This window comes from Pongo pygmaeus, chromosome 11 (genome assembly GCF_028885625.2).
Source record: "Pongo pygmaeus isolate AG05252 chromosome 11, NHGRI_mPonPyg2-v2.0_pri, whole genome shotgun sequence".
Classification (NCBI taxonomy): domain Eukaryota; kingdom Metazoa; phylum Chordata; class Mammalia; order Primates; family Hominidae; genus Pongo; species Pongo pygmaeus.
This window is the reverse complement of record NC_072384.2, coordinates 107993057-108010510: the sequence shown is the minus strand read 5'-3', so window position 1 is coordinate 108010510 and position 17454 is coordinate 107993057. Positions and strand designations below refer to the sequence as shown.

General features: G+C 41.6%; 1 protein-coding gene across 1 annotated transcript; it reads right to left on the bottom strand.

The window, feature by feature from the left end:
* Positions 1-504: 504 nt before the first annotated feature.
* LOC129031954 (small ribosomal subunit protein uS14-like) lies at positions 505-675 on the bottom strand. The gene has a single exon (XM_054478824.1). It carries the CDS (start codon positions 673-675, stop codon positions 505-507), a length of 171 nt encoding a protein of 56 aa, XP_054334799.1.
* Positions 676-17454: the final 16779 nt, after the last annotated feature.

Genomic DNA, 17454 nt, shown 5'->3' with positions numbered 1-17454 from the left:
CAGGAGAATGGTGTGAACCCAGGAGGCAGAGCTTGCGGTGAGCCGAGATCGCACCATTGCACTCCAGCCTGGGCGACAGAGCAAGACTCCGTGTCAAACAAAACAAAACAAAACAAAAAAACCTCTTTCCCTGACATTGAAGGCCTTAGATAGCAGGGATCTAACCCACGTTTAAAGCTTAATCGCTCTCCTATGCAAAACTTTGTGAGGAAAACTAGTTACTCAACATTCTATCTCCACCACTATTGCTTTATTAGTGCTCATTGCTCCTTCTGGAATGCTGCTGTTACTAAGACTGGCAGTTCTGTCAAGGATCATTTCAAATGCTACTTCCTCCGTGATACACCTCTTCTATGAACTCTCTTCTACTCTGATGAAGTTTCTTTTCTCTTTTTTTTTTTTAATTAAAGATTTTTTAAAAATAAATGTTTATTTTATGTACAAAAAAGTATCATGGTTTTTCATTGGGTAGATGCCTTGGATAATCCTTTGAAGGAAGATCATTTAGTTCAACTTAATGAAACCGATATCCTTCGCATACTGACGGAAACACTGGCTGCACATCTTGAGGCTGTATTTCCAGATCAGACCGTGCTGGTTTGAGCAAACGCGACAAGAGCGAGAACCCCGGCCAAATTTTCGCGGGTGGCTCCAGTACAGCTGTTGGTGACCCATCTTGCTCTCAGGAGTTTAACGAGGTAAAAGTAAAAAAATTTTTTTTTTTTGGAGGCAGAGTTTCGCTCTTGTCGTCCAGGCTGGAGTGCAGTAGCGCGATCTCGGCTCACCATAACCTCTGCCTCCCGGGTTCAAGCCATTCTCCTGCCTCAGCCTCCCGAGTAGCTGGGATTACAGGCATGCGCCACCACACCTGGCTAATTTTGTATTTTTAGTTGAGACAGGGTTTCTCCATGTTGATCAGGCTGGTCTCGAACTCCCAACCTCAGGTGATCCGCTCGCCTTGGCCTCCCAAAGTGATTACAGGTGTGATTACAGGCATGAGCCACTGCGCCTGGCCAAGATTTTTCTTTTTAAGATCAGTTTTAGGTTCACAGCAATACGGAGAGGAAGGTAAACAGATACCTCATATACTTGTCCCCAAAGATGCATAACCTTTACCATTATCAACATCCCGCACCAGAGGGGTGCACTCATTACAACTGATGATGCCATACGGACACATCATATCCCCCAAAGCCCATAGTTTACATTAGTGCTCTTGGTGTTATTCATCCTGCAGGTTTGCACAAATGTATAGTGAAATGTATCCACCATGACAGTATAATACAGAGTATTTTCACTGCACTAACCCCAGGCTCCAACCCTTAGCAACCACTGATATTTTTACTGTCTCCATAGTTTTGCCTTTTCCAAAATGTCATGCAGTAAGCAGCCTTTTTTTGGATCGGATTCTTTCGCTTAGTAATATGCATTTAAGTTTTCTTCATAATTTTTTTGAGACAGCCTCACTTTGTCGCCCGGACTGCAGTGCAGTGGTGCGCTCTCGGCTCGCTGCAACCTCTGCCTCCTGTTTCCCAGCAATTCTTTGCCTCAGTCTCCTGAGTAGCTGGGTTTGCAGGCATATGCCACCAAACCTGGCTAATTTTTGTATTTTTAGTAGAGATAGAGTTTCACCATGTTGCCGAGGCTGGTCTCCAATTCCTGGCCTCAAGTGATCTACCTGCCTCGGCCTCCCAAAGTGTTGAGATTACAAGTGTGAGCCACTGTTCCTGGCCCCTTCATAAATTTTTATGGCTTGAGAGCTCTTTCTTTTTTCTTTTCCTTCCCTTCCCTCCCTGCCTCCCTTCTCCCTCCCTCTCTGCCTCCTTTCCCATCTCCTCCCTGCCTCCATCCTCCCTCCCTCCTCCCCTCCCCTCCCCTCCCCTCCCCTCCACTTCCCTTCCCTTCCCTTCCCTCCCCTTCCCTTCCCTCCTTCCTTTCTTGTTTTTTTGAGGCAGGGTCTTGCTCTGTCACCCAGGCTGGAGTGCAGTGGTGTGGTCATGGCTCACTGCAGCCTCAACTTCCTGGAGTCAAGTTATCCTCCCATCTCAGCCTCCCAAGTAGCTGAGACTACAGGCGTGCGCCACCATGCCTAGCTAATTTTTAAATTTTTTGTAGAGACGAGGTCTCACTATGTTGCCCAGACTAGTCTTTTTTTTTTTTTTTTTTTTTTTTTTTTGAGACAGAGTCTGGCTCTGTCGCCCAGGCTGGAGTGCAATGACTCGATCTCAGCTCACTGTAACCTCTGCCTCTTGGGTTCAAGCAATTCTCCTGCCTCAACCTCCCGAGTAGCTGGGATTACAGGCATGCGCCACCATGCCCGGCTAATTTTGTAGTTTTAGTAGAGACGGGGTTTCTCCACGTTGGTCAGGCTGGTCTTGAACTCCCAACCTCAGGTGATCCACCCACCTCAGCCTCCCAAAGTGCTGGGATTACAGGCATGAGCCACCGCGCCCGACCCCCAGACTAGTCTTAAACTCCTGAGCTCAACTGGTTGTCCCACCTCAGCCTCCGAAAGTGCCAGGATTACAGGTGTGAGCCACCATTCCCCACCCTGGACATAAGTTTTTAACTCCTTTGGGTAGACACCAAGAAGCATGATTGCTGGGTCATATGGTAAAAGCATGTTTAGTTTTGTAAGAAACTCCCAAACAGTCTTCCAAACTAGTTGCACCATTTTTGCATTCCCACCAGCAACAGTTCTGTTGCTCTATGTCCTCACCAGCATTTGTTGTTGTCAGTGTTCTGAATTCTGGTCACTCTAATAGGTGTGAGGTGGTGTCTCACTGTTTTAATTTGCTTTCCCTTGATGACATATGATGTGGAGTATTTCTTCATATGCTTATTTGCCATCTACATCCTGTTTGGTGAGGTGTCTGTTAAGGTGTTTGGCCCATTTTTAAATCAAGTTGTTTTTTTCTTACTGTTGAGTTTTAAGAATTCTTTGGTCTGGGTGCAGTGACTCATGCCTGTAATCCCAGCACTTTGGGAGGCCGAGGTGGGTGGATCACCTGACATCAGGAGTTCAAGACTAGCCTGGCCAACATGGCGAAACCTCATCTCTACTAAAAATACAAAAATTAGCCAGGTGTGGTGACATGTGCCTGTAATCTTAGTTACTTGGGAGGCTGAGGCAGGAGAATCACTTGAACCCAGGAGGCAGAGGTTGCAGTGAGGACTCCATCTCAAAAAAAAGAAATTCTTTGTATCTTAGGTAATAATCTTAATATATCTTTCGAAGATATTTTGTCCTAGTCTGTGGCTTACCTTCTCATTCTCTTGACATATTCTTTCACAGAGCAGAAGTTTTTAATTTGAATGAAGTCCAGCTTATCTATTATTTCTTTCATGGATCATGCCCTTGATGTTGTATTTAAAAAGTCATCACCATACCTAAGGGTATCTAGGTTTTTCTCCTATATTTTCTTCTAGGAGTTTGTTTGTTTTTGGAGATGGAGTCTTGCTTTGTCACCCAGGCTGGAGTGCAGTGGTGCGATCTTGGCTCACTACAACCTCTACCTCTCAGGTTCAAGCAATTCTTCTGCCTCAGCCTCCTGAGTAGCTGGGATTACAGGCGTGCATCACCAGGCCCCGCCAATTTTTTTTTGCATTTTTAGTAGAGATGAGGTTTCGCCATGATGGCCAGGCTGTTCTCGAACTCCTGACATGAGGTGATCCAGCTGCCTCAGCCTCCCAAAGTGCTGGGATTACAGGTGTGAGCCACCTCGCCCGGCCTAGGAGTTTTATAGTTTGCATTTTACATTTAAGTATATAATCCAATTCAAGTGATTCTCCTGCCTCAGCCTCCCAAGTAGCGGGGATTACAGGCATGCACCACCATGCCCAGCTAATTTTGTATTTTTTTGTGTGTGTGTGAGACAGAGTCTCACTCTGTCGCCCAGGCTGGAGTGCGGTGGCGCTATCTCGGCTCACTGCAAGCTCCACCTCCTGGGTTCACGCCATTCTCCTGTCTCAGCCTCCCGAGTAGCTGGGACTACAGGCGCCCGCCACCATGCCTGGCTAATTTTTTTTGTATTTTTAGTAGAGATGGGGTTTCACCATGTTAGCCAGGATGGTCTTAATCTCCTGAACTCGTGATCTGCCCACCTTGGCCTCCCAAAGTGCTGGGATTACAGGCGTGAGCCACCGCACCCAGCCTAATTTTGTATTTTTAATAGAGACAGGGTTTCTCCATGTTGGTTAGGCTGGTCTCAAACTCCCGACCTCAGGTGATCTGCCCTCCTCGGCCTCCCAAAGTGCTGGGATTACAAGCATGAGCCACCGTGCCTGGTCTGAAATTTGATGTTTTATTCCTACAGAGCTAGAGCCATTTCCCTGACTATTACAACTTGGTATCCTTTTAGTGCTTGGCTCATTTCATTTCATATGGCAGGTGCTCAGAAAGTATTTATTAAAATGAACTGAAAAATCAGAGACAAACACAAAGAAAATATAAATTAGGTTATACTATTAGAACATAGTTTGAGATGTCTGATGGCACAAAAATACTCTCTGAACCCTATTTTTCATTGAGAAAAATGCATCTTCCCCCAAGTCATTTGTTTTATAGGTTAAGTGCTTACACTTTGAGATCAGTTGTCACTTGGTTCTTGGCAAAGAGAAAATAAGATGTTTTGAGAATTGATGGTCATTCTGGTTGAATACGGATGCCAAGTTTTCTTCTGGGTATAAGAGCCAGATGGCATAACTGTGAACAGGTAACAGCAGGATGAAAGCTATCCCTCTTTGATTGTCAGATACTTGGGTCAGATTTTCAGATGATACATAATTAGTGGACAGGGGCCCTTGGCCAATAGCACATCCATTCACATTTCAATTAGAGGTGCATGGTAAGGGGATGATATTATTATTGCTGGTATTATTTCTGCAGTTGAGCTAAGTACTAAAAAAGGGAGATAGTCCCAAGCCCAAAATGTCATCAGGCCAAAATGAAACTGGGTCACCAGCCCTCCAAATCAAACTTCAGGCTAATTCAATATGATTGAATGAGGTATTAGAAAGTCAGAATTTAAAGCCTGAAGAGTAAGAGATGGGAGATGATCAGAAGTGTGGAATACAGCATTTGTTTTGTGTATTAAAGTTATGCTTCAATCTCCTCTCAGAGTGCTTCTTTTTTTTAACCTCTTTCACCCACTTTATTTGTCCTACATCTCAATAAGCAAGCTTCCTGTGGAGTCATGTTTCTCTCTCCATTCAGAGACATGTTCCCATGATTTCTTTCTGCTTGGATTGTATGATTTACCTGGCTGGCCTCCTGTTCCATCAGATTGTTTCCCATAAAAATGCTGATGAACATTTATTTTTGAGAATTTTTTCCAATTTTTTTTGTTTGTTTTTTCCTTAAACAAAAAGCCAAACACAGACTTTCTCATAGCAAGTAGACTAATTACAGTTTAGACCTGTTTTGGGGGACCCATTCGTAGTCATAAAAATCAACTTACTGAGGCCAGGTGTGGTGGCTCACACCTGTAATCCCAGCACTTTGGGAGGCCGAGGCGGGTGGATCACTTGAGGTCAGGAGTTCAAGACCAGCCTTCCCAAAATGGTGAAATTCCGTCTCTACTAAAAATACCAAATTAGCCGGGTGTGGTGGTGCATGCCTGTAATCCCAGCTACTCAGGAGGCTGAGGCAGGAGAATCGCTTGAACCCGGGAGGCAGAAAATTGTGGTGAGCTGAGATCACGCCATTGCACTCCAGCCTGGGCAACAGGAGCAAAACTCCATCTCCAAAAAAACAAAAACAAAACAAAACAAAAAAAACACCAAAGAAAAGAAAATATCAAAGTGTGTTATAGGTAAATATCAGTTCATGAAACACCTATTTATGTTACCTATATGTTGTTATGTACTATGAGGCAAGAAAAAACTTTTTTCTTTTTTTTTTTTTTTTTTGAGATGGAGTCTTGCTCTTGTTGCCCAGGCTGGAGTGCTGTGGCGTGATCTTGGTTCACCACAACCTCCGCCTCCCCAGTTCAAGCGATTCTCCTGCCTCAGCCTCCTGAGCAGCTGGGATTACAGGCATGTACCACCATACCCGGCTAATTTTTGTACTTTTAGTAGACACGGGGTTTTGCCATGTTGAACAGGCTGGTCTCAAACACCTGACCTCAGGTGATTTGCCCACCTCGGCCTCTCAAAGTACCGGGATTACAGGCATGAGCCACCACGCCAGGCAAAATAAAATATTTCTTAGTGTGGGTTGCAGTAAAAAAAAAAATCCATTGATTTAGCAGATATTTTTCTGGCTATTATTAAATTAATAATTAACTATCTATTGTTGGGGTTTCTTGGGGAGGAAGAAGAAGGGAAATGTCAAGTTGTTAATATTTAGTATTGTTCCTTGAGGTAAAGGGAAGACATAGAATATAAACTTTATTCATTGTAAAACACTTTTACAATGAAAAACTTTGAAGCTTGTTTTCTAAAATAAGAATAAAATTTACAAGGAAATTATCACATTATCCTGAAGTTGTATTAACATATTAATCTGACTAATTATTAGCTTTAAAGGCTCATTTTTTAAAAACAGCTTTATAGGCCAGGCATGCTGTGGCTCATGCCTGTAATCCCAGCACTTTGGAAAGCCGAGGTGGGTGGGTCACCTGAGGTCTGGAGGTTGAGACCAGCCTGACCAATATGGCGAAACCCTGTCTCTACTAAAAATATAAAAATTAACTGGGTGCAGTGGCAGGTGCCTGAATCCCAGCTACTTGGGAGGCTGAGGCTTGAGAATCGCTTGAGCCTGGGAGGCAGAGATTGCAGTGAGCCGATATGGTGCCACTGCACTCCAGCCTGGGCGACAGAACCAGACTCCGTCTCGAAAACAAACAAATGAAAAAACAGCTTTATAGAGATGTAATTCACATACTGTAGGATTCACCCAGTTAAAGTGTACAAAAGAGTAGTTTTAGTATGCTTAGAGTTGTACAACGTCGTCAACCAAAAAAGAAATTCTGTACCCATTAGCAATGAATCTCCATTCTCCACCCCCACAACCCTAATTAACCACTATTATTTTTTCTGTCTCTATAGATTTGCTTCTTCTCGATATTTCACATAAATAGCATCATACAATACATGTAGCCACACATACACACATAAATATGGTCTTTTGTAACTGACTTCTTTCACTGAGCATAATGTTTTCAAGGTTTATCCATGTTGCAACATATACAGTACTTCATTCTTTTTATGGCTGAATAATAATTCATTATACGGATATACCAGATTTTGTTTATCCATTCACCATTTGATGGACATTTGGGTTGTTTCTACCTTTTGTTGCTATGGATAATGGTAATATAAAATTTGTGTATGTGGTTTTGTGTGGATATATATTTTCATTTCTCTTGGTAACATATCTAGGCATAGAATAGTAGGTCATATCATAACTCTATCTACAACAGTTTGAGGAACTGCCAAACTATTTTCCAATGTGGGTGCACCATCTACATTCCCACCAGCAACTTATTAGGATTCCAGTTTCTCTACATCCACTCCAACATTTATTATTATCTGTCTTTTTTATTATAGCCATCCTAGCAGGTATGAAGTGGCATCATATTATGTTTTTGATTTGCAATCTCTGTGAATTAATAATATTGAGCATTGGCTGGGCATGGTGGCTCATGCCTGTAATCCCAGCACTTTGGGAGGCTGAGGCGGGTGGATCACGAGTTCAGGAGTTCAAGACTGCCCAACATGCTGAAACCCCATCTCTACTGAAAATACAAAAATTAGCCAGGCACGAGCAGGAGCCTGTAATCCCAGCTACTCGGGAGGCTGAGGCAGGAGAACTGCTTGAACCAGAGTGGCAGAGGTTGCAGTGAGCCGACATCGAGCCACTGCACTCCAGCCTGGGCGACAGAGTGAGACTCCGTCTCAAAAATAAATAAATAAAATAAAAATAAACAAACAAAAAAACTACAATTGAGCATTGTTTCATGTGCTTATTGGCTTTTTGTATATTTTTGGAGAAATGTCTATTTAAATCCTTGTCCCATTTTTAAGTGTTTTTTTAAATTGTTGAGCTGTAAGTGTTCTTTATGTATTCTGGGTGCAATTCCCTTATCAGACAAATGACTTGTAAATATTTCCTCCTGCTGATTGTCTTTTAACTTGCTTGATGCTATCCTTTGAAGCACAAATATTTTAATTTTGATGAAGCTCAATTTTCCATTTTTTCTTTTGTCACTTGTGCTTTGGGTGTTACATCTTAAAAGGCATTGCCTAGTCCAAGGCCATGAAGATTTACTCCTGTGTTTCCTTCTAAGAATTTTATAATTTTAGCTCTTATGTTTTGGTCTTTGATCCATTTTGAGTCAATCTTTGTGTACGGTGTGAGGTAAGGGTCTGACTTCATTCTTTTGCATGTGGATACCAGTTGTCCCATCCCCATTTTCTAAAAAGACTGTTATTTCCCCATTGAATTCTCTTGGCACCTGTGTTAGGCCCTTTTTGAGTTGCTATAAAGAAATGCTTGAGACTAGGTACTTTACAAAGAGAAGAGGTTTCATTGGCACACAATTCTGCAGGCTGTACAAGCAGGGCACCAGCATCTGCTCAACTTCTGGTGAGGGCTTCAGAAGCCTTACAATCATGGTGGAAGGTGAAGGGGGAGCAGGCACATCACATGGTGAGAGCAGGAGCAAGAGAGAGAAGGGGAAATGCCACACTTTTAAACAATCCAATCTCACGTGAACTCATTCATCACCAAGGGAATGATGCTAAAACATTCATGAAAAATCTCCTCCCATGATCCAATCATCTCCCACCAGGCCCCACCCACAACACTGGGATTCCATTTCAACATGAGATTTGGTGGGGACACAGATACAAACCATATCAGCACCCTTGCTGATGCTCAGTTTACCATAAATGTAAAGGTTTATTTCTGGACTTCCAATTCTATTCTGTTGGTCTACATGTCTCTCTTTATGTCAGTTCCACACAGCCTCGGTTACTAGAGCTTTGTAGTAAGTTTTGATATTGAGGAGTGTGAATCCTCCAACTTTCTTTTTCAAGATTGGTTTGGCTATTCTAGGTCTCTTCCATTTTCTTCTGAATTTTAGAATTAACTTGCCAATTTCTCCAAAAAGTCTAGCTGGAATTTTTGATAGGTATTGCACTGAATCTGTAGATCAATTTGAGGGTATTATCATCTTAATAATAGTATATTGTGATCCACAAGCATGGAATAGCTTTCCATTTATTAGCTCTTTAATCTCTTTCAACAATACTTGTTAGCTTTCAGTGTACAAATTTTGCACTTCTTTTATTAAATTTATCCAGAAGTGTTTTATTCTTTTTGATGTGATTGTAACTAGAATTGTTTTCTTAATTTCATTTTGGATTGTATGTCACTAGTATATACAAATATAATTGACTTTTGTATATTGACCTACTATCCTGCAGCCTTGCTAAACTTGTCTATTGGTTCTAATAGATTTTGTCTTATTTTGTTTGGTGTGGATTTCTAAGGATATTCTATTTACAAGATCATGTCATTGGAAAATAGAGATAGCTTTACTTTTTCTTCCTGAATTTGGATGCCTTTTATTTCTTTTTCTTGCCCTGACTGGAACCTTTACTACAATATGAAACAGAAGTAGTGAGATCAGACATCCTTTCACTCTAAGGAGGAATGCATTCAGTCTTTGACTATTAAGTACAGTATTAGCTGTGGGTGTTTCATAGCTGCCCTGTATCAGGTGAAGAAATTCACTTCTACTTCTAGTTTGTTGTGTATTTTTTTAATCACAGAAGGGTGTTGCATTTTGTCAAATGCTTTTTATACATGTGTTGAGAGAATTATGTGGTTTCAGTCCTTTATTCTATTAATATGGCATATTATTTCAATTGATTTTTGGATGTTAAATCAACTGCGAATTCCTGTGATAAATCCCACTTCATCATGGCATATAATCCTTAAAATGTCTTTGTCTGGTTTTGGTATTAGGGCAATGATGGCCTCACAAAATGAATTGGGAAGCATTTCCTCCTGTTCGAGTTTTTGGAAGTTTGTGAATCATTGGTATTAACTCTTTAAAGAAGAATTTTGGTAGAATTCACCAGTGAAGTCATCTGGGTGTAGGCTTTTCTTTGTGAAAAGTTTTAAAATTGCTGATTCAATCTGTTTACTTTTTTTTTTTTTTTTTTGTGAGATGGAGTCTCACTCTGTTGCCCAGGTTGGAGTGCAGTGACACAATATCGGCTCACTGCAACCTCCACCTCCCGGGTTCAAGCGATTTCCAGCTAATTTTTGTATTTTTAGTACAGACAGGGTTTCACCATGTTGGCCAGGCTGGTCTCAAACTCCTGACCTCAAGTGATCCGCCCGCCTCGGCCTCCCAAAGTGCTAGGATTACAGGCATGAGCCACCGTGCCCGGCAATCTATTTACTTACTATAGGCCTATTCAGATTTCCTATTTCTTAAGCCAGTAGTTTGTGTCTTTCTAGGAATTTGTTCATTTTATCTAAGTTATCAAGTTTATTGGCATACAGTTGCTTATAGTATTCCCCTGTAATTATTATCATTTTCTTTCAAGATCTGTTTGTGGACCCTTGTAATTATTTTTATTTTTATAAGGTTGGTGGTGATATTCCCTTTTTCATTTGGGTCTTCTTTCTTTTTTTCTTGGTCAGTCTAGCCAACTATTTGTTAATTTTGTTGATCTTTTCAAAGAGCAATTTCTTGCTTCATTGATTTTCTCTGTTGGTTTTCTATTCTGTTTCATTTATTTTTTCTATGTTTGTTATCATTTTTTTTCTAAGTTTGCTATTTGTTTTTCTTTTTTCTTTTCTTTTTCTTTTTCTTTTTTTTTTTTGAGACAGAGTTTTGCTCTTGTTGCCCAGCCTGGAGTGCAATGATGCAATCTCGGCTCACCACAACTTCCGTCTCCCAGGTTCAAGTGATTCTCCTGCCTCAGCCTCCCTAGTAGCTGGGATTACAGGCATGTGACACCACGCCCGGCTAATTTTTGTATTTTTAGTAGAGACAGGATTTCTCCATGTTGGTCAGGCTGGTCTCAAACTCCCAACTTCAGGTGATCCACCCACCTTGGCCTCCCAAAGTGCTGGGATTACAGGTGTGAGCCACTGTGCCTGGCCTGCTATTTGTTTTTCATATGTCTTACGTCTTTTTTGTTTGTTTCTCTATTCTTTAATTAGTGCCATCGTGTTGAATAGATATTTTCTGGTGTATTATTTTTATTCATATATATATATTTTTAATTGAGACAGAGTTTCACTCTTTTTGTCAGGCTAGAGTACAATGGCACAATCTCAACTCACGGCAACCTCTGCCTCCCAGGTTCAAGTGATTCTCCTGCCTCAGCCTCCCAAGTAGCTGGGATTACAGGCTCCCGCCACCATGCCTGGCTAATTTTTGTATTTTTAGTAGAGACGTGGTTTCGTCATGTTGGCCAGGTTGGTCTCAAACTCCTGACCTCAGGTGATCCACCCACCTCAGCCTCCCAAAGTGCTAGGATTACAGGCATGAGCCACTGCGCTCGGCCTTTTACTATGTATGTTTTAGTTATTTCTTTTTTTAGTGATTGCTCTGGGGATTACAATTAGCATCTTAAAACAATCTAGTTTGGATTAATATTAGCTTCATTTCAATGGTATACAGAAACTTTGTAACATATATCTGTTTCCCCCATCCTTATTTGTTCTTTGTATTATAGTGCCATACAAATGACATCTTTATGATTTATATATGCATGAACACAGTTTTACAGGTGCTACTTTATGCCCTTGTCTTTTTTTTTTTGAGATGGAGTTTTGCTCTTGTTGCCCAGGCTGGAGTGCAATTGTGTGATCTCCACTCACTGCAACCTCCACCTCCCAGGTTCAAGCAATTTTTCTGCCTCAGCCTCCTGAGTACCTGGGATTACAGGCGCCCATCACCACGCCCAGCTAATTTTTGTATTTTTAGTAGAGACGGGGTTTCACCATGTTGGCCAGGCTTGTCTCAACCTCCTGACTTCAGGTGATCTGCCTGCCTCAGCCTCCCAAAGTACTGGGATTACAGGTGTGAGCCACCATGCCTGGCTGCCCTTGTCTTTTAAATTAGGTAGGAAAAGAGTTACAGACACAAACAGAAACCCATTTATAATGTTATTTATGTTTACCTTTGCAGTTTTATTTTTACCTTTACTGGTGCTCTTTATTTCTTGGATTCAATTACTGTCTAGTGTTCTTTCATGTAGCTAAAGGATTCCCTTTAGTATTTCTTACAGGGCAGGTCTACTAGAGATGATTTTTTTTAGTTTTTGTGTATCTTTGTTTATCTGAATGTCTTAATGTCTCAATTTTTGAAGGCTATTTTGCTGAATGTAGAATTCTTGTGTGATGGTCTTTGTTTCAGCACTTTGAATATGTCATTCTACTGACTTCTGGCCCCTACAGTTTCAGATGAAAAGTAAGCTGTTAATCTCTTTGAGGATCCCTTGTACATTATGTGTCATTTTTCTCTTGCTGTTCTCAAGATTCTCTCATTGTCTTGAGATAACTTGATTACTTGACTATAATGTGTTTCAGTGTGGATATCTTTGAGTTTATCCCACTTGGAGTTTATTGGGTTTCTAGGATGTGTAAATTAATATTTTCCATTAAATTTGGAAAGTTTTTGGCAATTGTTTCTTCAAATATTATTTTTGCCTCTTTTTTTTTCTCCTCCCTCTGTGGGATTCCCATTATGAATATGTTGGTTAATTTGATTGCCTTATTCAAAATTTTTATGACAGGCATAAGTACTCCTATAGGTGTACTCTTTAAGTGGAACTGCTAGGTTATGGCAGTGACATTAAGAATTTTGATAAGGCTGGGTGTGGTGGCTCATGTCGGTCATCCCAGCATGTTGGGAGGCTGAGTCAAATGGATCACTTGAGGTCAGAAGTTTGAGAACAGCCTGGCCAACATGGCAAAACCCAATCTCTACCAGAAATACAAAAATTAGCCAGGCATGCCTGTAATCCCAGGTACTAGGGAAGCTGAGGCACAAGAATTGCTTGAACCTGAGAGGCAGAGGTTGCAGTGAGCTGAGATTGCACCACTGCACTCCAGCCTGTGTTACAGAGTGAGACTCTGTCTCAAAAAAAAAAAAAAAAAAAGAAAAGAATTTTGATACACATTGTCATTTGCCTTCTCAAACGTTTAGAACAATATATCCTCATACCAACAATGTATGAGCAAGCCCATTTTTCTTAGGAAATTTTTAATTGATTACACTGAAGATGCTTTTTAAATACTAGATAAATAACTTCTTTTCAGTTGGCTAGAGTTCCTTAGATGTGACTTACTGCCTCTCAGAATCTTCCATCAATGTTGCTGTTACCTACTCCTCTAGATCCTTCTAGAATCATCCTTAAAAAACATTCATGAAGGAGGAAGAAATGATGGGTATGTTTCCCAATACTTTTTTGTCTGATCTGTTCTGTTTTGTTCCTTTTTGTGTTTCAGCATCTAACACAGAATCTGCTTCATAAAAGACACCCAGTAAATATGGATAGAAAAAATGTGTTTGAGGCCGGGCATGGTGACTCATGCCTATAATCCCAGCATTTTGGGAGGCCGAGGTGGGCAGATTGCTTGAGGTCAGGAGTTTGAGACCAGCCTGCCCAACATAGTGAAACCCCATCTCCACTAAAAATACAAAAATTAGTTGGGTATAGTGGCTCACGCTTTTAGTCCTAGCTACTCAGGAGGTTGAGGCAAGAGAATCGCTTCAACCTAGGAGGCGGAAGTTGCAGTGAGCTGAGATTGCACCACTGCACTCCAGCCTGGGTGACAGAGCAAAACTCCATCTCAAAAAAAAAAAAAAAAAAAAAGCGTTTGAATAACAAGCTTTTTTTTTTTTTTTTTTTTTTTTGAGAAGGGGTCTTGCTCTGTCACCCAGGCTGGAGTGCAGTGGTGCGATCTCGGCTCACTGCAAGCTCCGCCTCCCGGGTTTGCGCCATTCTCCTGCCTCAGCCTCCTGAGTAGCTGGAACTACAGGCGCCTGCCACCACCCCTGGTTAATTTTTAAAATATTTTTAGTAGAGACGGGGTTTCACCGTGTTCACCAGGATGGTCTCGATCTCCTGACCTCGTGATCCGCCTGCCTCAGCCTCCCAAAGTGCTGGGATTACAGGCATGAGCCACTGTGCCTGGTCGAATAACAAGCTTTTATGTATTTAAATCTTTATTCACAAATTCAATTATTTCCTTTTGAAAAGTCCTCAGAGGAGAAATTACTAAGTAGGTGGATCTGTATATTTTTTGAACCCTTGGTTGGTATTTTCAAATTGCCTCCAGAAAGGTTTGGCCATTTTCCACTCTACCAGGAATATCTGTTTTTCTACCCTGACCAACTACTGATTCGTTTAAATCTATGTAATTGCTGGTTGAAGAACAGGGCATTACAGTTTTAATGCAGATTTCTTGTAGGACAAATGATGTTGAACTTTTTTCTTCTTCCAGCCCATGCAGGCATGTTGGACTTTCTATTGTCTTTTGCCATTTTTCTCTCTTGACCAGCAAAAGCACATCACTTTGGGAGAGAGAGCTGGTCTCTCTGAATCCCAGGGGCCACAGCCTGCGGCTGCTCAGGAAATGAGAGGGCTGTTTAGGGCTTGTGACAATCCACTTGTTTCTGAGGCAGTCTCACAAGATGTCATCCTCATTGGTAATAAGAAAAGCAGCAGACGTTTAATTGTACCTTGCTTCTGGCAGGTTCTCCTTTCCCTGTACCATGACCCAGGCAATTCAGTTTATCTTTTGGGTCATAGGAACTCAAGTGTGGGCTTTTGTGATCATCATCTTCATTAATGTTGACCTTCCTCTAGGTAGGTAGACTCCAAGCTTTTTTAGTTTTGCACACACATTAGTAAACAATTTCCAAGCATGCCTTTCAAATATATGTCTATTAATGAATAAAGTCTAATACATGTATTACATAATACTAGTGTATCAAATACATATAAACCTATCACACAAAACTCTACATCTAGTATATCAAATACATATAAACCTATCACACAAAACTCTACATTTTAAAGGGTGAGATGAAAAAGATATACAAACATGGTAGTACCAACATTCCTTCTTGCTCAGTGATATTTCCTTTTGAGCACCTCACTTTTGAGTCCACTGCTCTCGTATATTTGCAGAAAAGTGGGTTGTCTCCTGTCTGAGCTTGTGAGTCATTTAAATATTTCTTAGGGTGCTAGACTTTCTCAGACACTGATCAGCTGGCTGTGTAAACCAGCACTTTCTATGGGGTTGAAAGAAGGGCACTTTAAACTACTGATCAGTAAACTGAGCCCAATGTCCTCTAATGCAAAATGTATACAATGGACAGCCAGAGAAGCAAGTAGTGCTGGCCATCTTTCTCATTCTCCTCAAGCTCCACTGCCTCAGAATTAGTAGTTAATCTTTTTATTCAAAAATTGCCATTGGGAAGACATAGTGCTCATGCTTGTAACTCCAGATCTTTGGGAGGCCCCAGCAGGAGGATTGCTTGAAGCCAGGAGTTTGAGATTAGCCTGGGCAACATAGTGAGACTCTGTCTCTATTTTTTTTTAAATTGCCATTCACATTTGAGTAAAGGAAATCAACAGCAGGAGGCTTGGCAGGACCTACCCTATGCAGTTACAGTTTGTTTCCAATTATCCAATTGAGTAAAGTAGTATATTACATCATACCGTGTGATATGGTTTGGCTGTGTCCCCACCCAAATCTCACCCCCACAGTGGGGCGTAATTAAATCATGGGGGTGATTACCTCCATACTGTTTTCATGATAGTGAGTGAGTTCTCACGAGATCTGATGGTTTTATAAGGGGCTTTTCCTGCTTTTGCTTGGCACTTCTCCTTCCTGCTGCCATGTGAAGAAGGACATGTTTGCTTCCCCTTCTGCTACGATTGTAAGTTTCCTAATGTCTCTCCAGCCTTGTGGAACTGTGAGTCAATTAAACCTCTTTCTTTTATAAATTACCCAGTCTTGGGCAGTTTATAGCAGTGTGAGACTGGACTAATATACTGTGTAAACATGTAAGGTCTCTATATGTATTAGACCATTCTTGCATTGCTAACAAGAAATACCTGAGACTGGGTAATTTACAAAGAAAACAGGTTTAACTGGCTCATGGTTCTGCAGGCTGTATAAGCATGGCACAGACATTGCTTGGCTTCTGAAGAGGCCTCAGGGAGCTTTTATTCATAGCAGAAGGTGAAGTGGGAACAGGCATTTCACATTGCAAAAGTAGGAACAAGAGAGGGGGGCAGGCAGTTGCCACACTTTAAAACAACCAGTTCTTGCAATAACTCACTATTGAGAGGACAGCACCGAAGGGATAGTGCTTAGCTATTCACTAGAAATCCACCCTTATGGGCCAGGCGTGGTGGCTCACACCTGTAATCCTAGCACTTTGGGAGGCCGAGGCAGGAGGATCACCTGAGGTCAGGAGTTCAAGACCAGCCTGGCTAAATGGTGAAACCTCGTTTCTACTAAAAATACAAAAATTACCCACTGCATGTGTGCCAGGTTCCTCTCATAAATATGTATAGCTTTTCACTCAAACTTGCTCAATACGTATGATACTGGCCCTGTGAGTCATAAAACCTAACCTGTCCTTTCAAGAGGGAGCACCTTTACTTGACACTGGGGACTTTCTCTTCACGGCTTGGAAACTGATGTGGCCAATAAAGCTCTAAAATAATAATAGTAATATGACCAGGTGCGGTGGCTCACACCTATAATCTCTGCACTTTGGGAGGCTGAGACGGGTGGATTACTTGAGGTCAGGAGTTCGAGACCAGCCTGGCCAACATGGTGAAACCGTCTCTACTAAAAATACAAAAATTAGCCAGCCATGGTGGCAGGCACCTGTAATCCCAGCTATTTGGGAGGCTGAGGCAGGAGAATCACTTGAACCTGGGAGGTGGAAGTTGCTGTGAGCCGAGATGGTAACACTGCACTCCAGCCTGGGTGAGAGAGTGAGAGCCAGTCTCAAAATAAATAAATAAATAAATAAACAAAATAATCATAATAAAAGTAACAACATACAAATAAAAGTTATGAGGGAATTTTTCACCCTCCCAAAGTTTTGGGATTACAGGCATGGGCCACTGCACTTGGCCCAGAATTTCTTCACAGAAAAATTTACTATCAAATATTTTCATGGAAGTAGTTTTCCCTGAAGAAAGAAGGAAAATCAGTTGGGTGCAGTGCCTCATCCCTGTAATCCCAGCACTCTGGGAGACCATGATGGGAAACTGCTCGAGGCAAGGAGTTTGAGACCAGCTTGAGCCACATAGCAAGACCCCATGTCTTAGAAAAAAAAAGAAAGAGGCCAGGCGCAGTGGCTCACGCCTGTAATCCCAGCACGTTGGGAGGCCGAGGCAGGCGGATCACGAGGTCAGGAGATCGAGACCATCCTGGCAAACATGGTG

What these genes read in the sequence shown, in the direction of transcription:
- LOC129031954 (XM_054478824.1), bottom strand. Translation starts at nt 675, where the DNA reads ATGGGTCACCAACAGCTGTACTGGAGCCACCCGCGAAAATTTGGCCGG.